We start from the raw sequence: 7,591 nt of genomic DNA, 5'->3' as shown, positions 1-7,591 counted from the left end.
GAAAGAGTGTGATGTAAAGAGAAGAGACTCTGTGTGTGTCTGTGTGTCTGCCTTGTGCTTAAACTCTAACGAGTTTCTAATGGGCGCCTCATACTCACAGAAGAGATCCTCATACACATGAAAGAAGGATCTCCTCTGTGCTTTTAGCGTCTCTGTGGCTTAGGGTTTATAGTTTATTTCTCTGCCGGAACAGAACTGTTACTGAGCACATGGAGATATGGAAGGCAGTTGAAGAGAGTGGAGATAAGCGACTTCAAGCCAAGTGTAAACATGCTCTCTACATCATTGAGCGCACCCTCGCTCTATACAAGTATTACTCTCTCTCTCTCTCTCTCTCTCTCTCTCTCTATCCCCAGGTAACGTGTTTTTCAATGAATAAGTATTGTAAGAATACATTGCTTAGTTTAATTATAACAAGGATTCTGCTAGTGACTCAGTTCCCCCGCCTTCAGACAAACTTATGAATAAGTGATTTGGGATAACCTTATTAATATGTTTATTTGGCAATGAAAAGGATTCCTGGTTCAAATTCAGCATTTATATATGCCCAAAATATCGAAACATCTGAAGTTTTTTTTATATGATCTATAGATATAAGACTTCCTTTATCCCTACACAACTCAAGATGAATGTTTTTTTATGTGATCAATAGAGATGAAAATACTTCTGTTGCGTCTACACATTCTAAGGAGGAGATAAAGTATCTAAAGATCAATTTAAATCAGTTTTGAGCAGAAAAAGGATTCTTCTCAATAATGACAAAGAGTTATCATATGCTGAAAAATAAAAATTCAGTCTTTTATCATTAGAGAATTGATCAAGGGATCAATTAAGACTGTTGGGCCTTGCCCAAAATGTCATAACATCTGAAGTTCTTTTATTTATAATCTATAGAGATCATACTTCCGTTGTCCAAATCAATGAATTTTGTAGTCATAGATGTGTGTTATCAATGAAGATGAAAATTCTTTATGTCAAAAAAATTTAAGGAGGTGTTAATGTATCTAAAGATAAATTTAGACCTGTTTTGAGCATGAAAAGAATTATTCTCATTATATCTTTACATGAAGAGTCATCATATATTTAAAGATAAAAATACCCTCTTTTATCATTAGACAAAGTATTGAAGGATCAATTAAGACTGTGTTAGGCCTTATCAAAAGGGTTCTGCCTTAATGCAGCAACTATATATGCCCAAAATCTTGTATTCTGAGATATTGCACTTCGTCCTACCTCTAGACATGAAGTACGTAAGATCAATTTGAATCTGTTTTGAGCCTTAAATTTGATAATGAAAAGTCTTCTCCTTCAATGCACCATGTAGTATGCATGCCCAAAATGTTGTACAATATTATTAAATTGATTTGCAGAAGAATAGTGTTCTGCTCTGATTCAAACAACTATTAATATAAATGGTCAAAATATTATGGTGTGATACATTATCCTTTACAGAGGTAAAAGTCTGGCCGGGGGAAGCCCCATATGATGCCATATCATGTAGGAATTTGTAAGATAATCATATTTTTCTATTATGGATGTGTATATATTTAGTGAAAATAGGACATTAATTAACTTGAGCACATAGCACAGTTTGACATCAGTTGCTTCTTTTTGCATTGCATATGGTGCAATCTATCATATTTCGTAGCTGATTGTAAGGTTTTTATTTGGCATTCATTGAATTCAGTCTTTCTTCAACAGGTTTGATGAGCTTGCATTTAGTTTCAATGGTGGCAAAGACTCCACGGTAACTTTGGGATGTATAGTAAACCTGCCCTATTTGTCTAATTATAATCAGAAAGCAAAAAGTCCTTGGTTTGTGATTTTTTTACAGGTTTTGCTTCATCTTTTAAGGGCAGGTTATTCTACTGCTAGGGCTAAGCAAAGCTCTATTGATGGAGAAAATTCTGAAATTGAAGATCATTATCCAATCAGGACAATTTATTTTGAAAGTCCTGATGCTTTTGAAGAAATTGATTCATTTACCCATGAAACAGCAAAATTGTGAGTCTTTCTCTTATTAGAAAAGTCCATGCTCAGATGGATGGCTACAAGTCCTCTTGGGTATTTTGAGATGTGCAGAAACTCATGCTTTTATATCTTGGACAGGTATAATCTGGAATTGGAAATTATTAGACTAGATTTCAAGTCAGGGATAGAGGCACTGTTAAATAAAAATCCAATTAAAGCAATTTTCCTTGGCACTCGCATTGGGGATCCAAATGCAGTAAGTGATATTTTGCTATTTGCTGTCATGAAATTGATTTATTATGCTGAATATCTCTTCTTTCGGATCTCTAAGGTGGGTCAAGAACAATTTTCTCCAAGCTCAATTGGATGGCCTCCCTTTATGCGTGTAAATCCAATTTTGGATTGGTCATACAGGTTCCTTATCTCTATCGCAATGAACTGCTTGCTAATAATTTGTTTTCTAAAATAGTGAGCTAACAAAAGAATTTTCTAATTCAGAGATGTATGGGCATTTTTATTGGCTTGCCATGTTCCATACTGTAAGCTTTATGACCAAGGGTAAGGTTAGCATGATTGGTTTTCCTTGTGAGCTTCTGACATGCCTAATAGAGATGAAAATGTCAATGCAAGGTACACATCAATTGGAAGCATTCATGATACAGTTCCTAATGCAGCATTGGGTATCGATAGCCATGATATTCAAGGTATAGAGCAGAAAAAAAATGGATTCTACAAGCCAGCATATATGTTGCGAGATGGAAGGTTAGAAAGGGCTGGAAGGTCGAAAAAGCAGGTGGAAAAAAAGAAAGCCACTACCAATTGTAATACTGAACTGTGCGCGAAAAGCCTATTGGCAGCATCAATTCTGGTTGTAGGTGATGAAATCCTGTATGTGTTTTTTTGTTTATTTTTTTCTTGATGATTTTTGGTACAGGTGAATGAAGCATCATCACTTTGTTTATAATCATCCTATTATATCCAGGCGGGGAGAAATCGAAGATCAATTGGGTCCTTTCCTTAATAAGAAACTCCACTCAATTGGTTGGGCTGTGACGCATCGAGTAACAATCTCAAATGATGTTCGTTTTACTGCCCTATTAAAATAATGGGAGTTGCTTATGTTATAAACTTGAAAGAATTATATTGGTTCAATTTGCCAGATTGATGCAATTGCAGAAGAAGTTGAACAACGATCAAAAGCTAATGATCTTGTAAGACATTTCATTGCTTGGAAGGATCACGTCATCCATTATGATATCTATAAAAGTATGGTTAAAGTAGCTGCACAAGTAAAGAATCGAAGCTAGAAAAATCTTAAAGAAGCTATATAATACTAAAGAGTTCAAGCTATATGAAATAAATAATGAAGCTAGAAAATGCTGGGAAGGCAAATTGAATTAGTCAGATGTACAAGTAGTAATACCTTACATGAAATTATGTACATGTCCGTGAAGTATTCAGATGTACATTGAATTGTAAGGCATTTCTTTTAATGTACATGCATTAATACCGATATAAGTATCAATCAACATATATATTTATGCTGTTTCTTTGTTTTAGATGGTAGTTCAATGTTTCTCTATGTAGGTATTTGTTGCTGGCGGCGTAGGCCCAATGCATCCTGATGTTTCATTAGCGGGTGTGGCTAAGGCCTTCGGGGTTCGATTGGTTGGATTTCATGCTCTCTCTTTCCTTCATTTGTAAGATATTGCCCTTTTTTCTTTTTTCTTTTATACAAATTTGAACTACAGGCACCAGATGAAGAATTTGAGGAGTTTCTCAGGCAGCAAGTAGGGGAGCTTTGTCCTGGTGATCAGAACAAGGTTGAGTTCATTCATTTCATGTCTATGTAAAATGAATTCAGAAACTCATTTTTTGCAAGTGATGGGATGTAATATAGCTGCTGTTTTTGTGACTGAAGATGGCAAGGTTGCCAGAAGGAATTACAGAATTGTGGCATCATAAAGATTTATCAGTTCCTGTGGTATGTCATACTTGATTCATGTATATTTAGGAAACTGGAAATTTGTACATAATATTTCCAAAATCAAACTTATTACTCATGGTCTAACATTTACATAACCTGTACGTCATGATGCTTTTAGATGATTTCTCTGATGTATAAAAGTGTTCCAAGGGCTTTTAGATTTAGTGCAAGGTTCAACTAATATATATGAGCAAATTGAAACAATATATAAAGAAACAAAGATATATCTACTTAGCAAAATGCCTGCATTATTCTAAGCTTTGCAAATTCTGTTATATTTTTGCTTGTCTTATTTCATATACTGAATCTTTGGTTTGGTGTATATATTTTCAGATTAAGTGCAGAAATGTTTTTGTACTGTCTGGCACGACCGTTGATGAATTGGGCTTACAATGGCAATGCTTATTAGAATTAAGCAAATGCACAGACTTGCTGGAAATCAAACAACAGTTTATATCTGTTAAGTTACACACAAGTGTCCCAGAGGTTACTTTCTGTCTCTTGTTTTGATGTTTTATTCAATTCCTTGCCAAGAAAAATTGCCTTTTCAGAACAGATACCTCTTGCATCCATTAAGCCATGCGAAGAAAGAATAAGCCCAATGCAAATTCTCTTTTTGAAATGCACAGCTCTTTTCTATTTTATGAAAAAAAGAGCATGTGCTACCTAGATATCAATAAACCAAAAGGGGCATTGAAATGAAAATTCTTTTCACTCATTACAGTTGGAGCTTGCTGGTTCATTTGCAAGGATATGCACAGAATACCCAGATATTTCTGTCGGTGTGCTATTAAGTTCCACCTTTGTATCTAAAAGCATTAATTTTTGATGTCTTATTCTAAGAGAACAGTCTTTTGTCTAATCAAGAGATGTAAATTTCTGGCAGGTTGTTACCGCGAATCAATAACAAGAAGGATAAATGGCTTGGATAAACCAACTCGTTTAGTGTTAACATTTGTTGGCACGGTAAACTACACCCGAATTCAATTTCTATGCGTCCTTGTTTATTGTCATCATTGTATTCATTTACTAGTACTATTTCTTAAGTTTTCTCAGTAGTATGATCTTAAAATGAAAACATCAATTGAGTATGGCCACAACTCACCATTTGCAACTTGTCACCTTTTGCTCACGTTCCATGGGCTAGGCCCCGTCTCCTAGATCACACTCAGTCTCCCCTAGACATTAGAAAGATATGTACCTATCCTCTTAGTGACATTGTGAACAGAAAAAGGCGATCGTAACGTAGTTGGTTCTGTTGAGTAGGTCATGCAATTTACTAGATGTATTTATTGATCATGGGGTGGCATTTACTATTCTAACCCTCCATTTGGCGGAAAGAATATAGGGGGTGCCATGGTTATTCTGTTAACATTGATTGGGGGATGACAACATTCACTGATTGCGATGCATGAGGAAAATTTCAGATCCTTGTCTTCTAAACCCATAGGTCAAAGTTAGGAAACCATCCAATGTCAGTAACTGACAAAGTAAAGAAGATGGCATAATCCGAAATTGCATGATTTTGGGAATATGTTTATGAACTCAAGATCGCACTCCATAATTTATGGCTGCATTTGATATTATAACTTGAAAACAATTCTCACTTCTTGTTTCTGATATAAAATGCAACTCTGTGAGGACGTTCATATGTAATTGATGAGCATGCTGAAAGTCGTGTGAACTGTAATCTGAATCCATTTCTGTCATTTTGGTTGGTGCTTACTAATGAAATTTGCTACATTATTATCTCTGAAATCGAGTCTCTTGGGAGCCCCCTATCACCTTGGGAAAGGTTATTTGTTTGTCTGATTTAAATTTCTTTTTTCATGTCAAAACATGGAGAAGTTTAGGTTTAGTTTTTGAAGTGAAAGAACATTTTTATCATATGAATTTTACCTATCAAATGCAGAACATTGTTAGAGTACATACGGCAGTGGATGCTTTGAAGTCAGAATTCCCTGAAGGAAGCTTTCATCTGATCGTTGTGTAGGGTCAAAGGCTTACGGAACTTCCCGTCTTTGGATACATCATTAATAGATTAATCTTTTCCTAGCATTTTCCAAAACGAAGGGAGCTTAGTTCTAATTTGTAGGCATTTCAGACCTGATGATTTCTCTCATCAGCTAATTTCATCTACGAAGGTTTCAATAAACTCTAAGTATTCTATTATTATTATTTTCTTCAGCCATTTTTATTTGACAGTTGTATCATGTGTCAGAGAGTGGTTGTAACTTTAGTTGTTTTGGTCATTTTGGCCTATTGCGGAAGTTAATTTATTAAATTTCAATTCATTTCAAATTTATCTCATGGATTTGGAATATAGATATGGAAGATGCATGAAAATGTATTATGGCCGGGTTTATTGACATATGCCATGAATTATTGTACTACCAATATTGGCATATACACTTAAACTGACTGAGTCACCCAAAATGGTTTATGCTAATTATTTTCTAGTGAACGAACTTCAGTATAATGGATTTGATTAAAACATCTATTTATTGAGGAGGGGTGCTTCACTAGTGATGAACCTTGTAAAAATGATGATTGCATCGATAGATAGAAGAATGCAGCATTGAAAAGTTACTGTTGTCAAATTAGGAATTGTAGTGTCCTCTTTCTTGTGTTGTTTACAATGATTGATTACTAGGGATATTGTATCATTCTAGCAAAAGATTGTAACTCATACCAACAAAAAACAAAAGCTAATTGAGAGGACCAAATGCAAATTTGTTTGGACATTTAAAGAAAGTAGGACATTTGAAGCAAACAGATAAAAAAAAAGCAAGGACATGTGTGACCAATTTCACAAACACGATGCTTGCAGACCAAATGGTACTTGGTGGCCCCTATGCATGAAATTGTAGATACAAACATCACCTTTTCATTAATATACTTCTTGACCTCATGTTGCTTTTTCAATCCTTTCGCCTAGTAATAATTTTGTGGCCCATTTTACAAAATGCATATTGTCATTCCTCATGGGTTGCCATTGGCTCCTTTCTGTACTATATATGTTATATATTTGGGCCATTTTATAAAACACAATGTACATAATAATCCTCATATGTCCATTCATTTTATCTATAGTCCTAAAAGATCGTCATTTTGAACTTGCTAATTAAGGTTAGTTACTCATGCCCCATGTGGTAACACAACACACCCTCCACAATAAAAAATAGAGTATTTTTGGTTATTTAAATGTCTTCTTTGTTTAACCAAAATTCCTAACAGAGTTTCATAGACACTCACCTATTGAAGTATTAATCATATTGCTTTAAGAAACCAGATGATGATCTTGGACTTGCAAGTTTAGGATAGTGATTGTGGACGAAGAAAGAGGATAAAAATTGAATAATTCAGCAAAGCACCACGAAAGAGGAAGCTGTACGAACGAAAAATAATGAGCTCCCAGCGAGGATTGAACTCGCGACCTTTCGCTTACAAGGCGAGTGCACTACCGCTGTGCTATGGAAGCAAGATGCTTCTTCACTTTCAAAGATATAAATATAAATCATTACATTTTGCGTTTGCTCCAATTCCACACCAGTAGCAGGGTACATGTGAATATACCTGTCTTCCCTTATAAAATAGGAGTACCGTTTAACAGTCTTAAACAAAGTAAAATGT

The 7,591-nt window shown here is 34.9% G+C and overlaps 1 protein-coding gene and 1 non-coding gene across 4 annotated transcripts; one reads left to right on the top strand and one right to left on the bottom strand.

Moving 5' to 3' along the window:
- LOC147868429 (bifunctional cytosolic FAD synthase/FAD diphosphatase-like) lies at nt 1-6,268 on the top strand. Of its 3 annotated transcripts, none has more exons than XR_015529744.1 (16): nt 1-310; nt 1,702-1,747; nt 1,835-2,004; nt 2,110-2,227; nt 2,303-2,385; nt 2,470-2,529; nt 2,602-2,859; nt 2,954-3,050; nt 3,132-3,182; nt 3,559-3,639; nt 3,723-3,794; nt 3,893-3,955; nt 4,292-4,444; nt 4,683-4,736; nt 4,845-4,924; nt 5,871-6,268. XR_015529744.1 is itself a non-coding variant. In XM_087319085.1 (16 exons), exons 1-16 carry the CDS (start codon nt 210-212, stop codon nt 5,949-5,951), a joined length of 1,572 nt encoding a protein of 523 aa, XP_087175211.1. In that variant the 5' UTR covers nt 4-209; the 3' UTR covers nt 5,952-6,268. The 3 variants fall into 3 exon arrangements, 1 of the variants encoding a protein (XP_087175211.1); XM_087319085.1 differs by having other exon boundaries at nt 4-310; nt 4,683-4,740; XR_015529745.1 differs by lacking the exon at nt 4,683-4,736.
- A 1,099-nt stretch (nt 6,269-7,367) lies between these two features.
- TRNAT-UGU (transfer RNA threonine (anticodon UGU)) lies at nt 7,368-7,439 on the bottom strand. The gene has a single exon. It is a non-coding gene; the product is annotated as a tRNA-Thr (tRNA).
- Nucleotides 7,440-7,591: the final 152 nt, after the last annotated feature.

The sequence above is a fragment of the Azolla caroliniana genome, unplaced genomic scaffold (genome assembly GCF_043228905.1).
Source record: "Azolla caroliniana isolate FFs.n. ecotype wild unplaced genomic scaffold, voAzoCaro1.0.p SCAF_1, whole genome shotgun sequence".
NCBI lineage: Eukaryota > Viridiplantae > Streptophyta > Polypodiopsida > Salviniales > Salviniaceae > Azolla > Azolla caroliniana.
The sequence above is the reverse complement of the archived record's forward strand: the minus strand, read 5'-3'. Positions and strand labels throughout refer to the sequence as shown.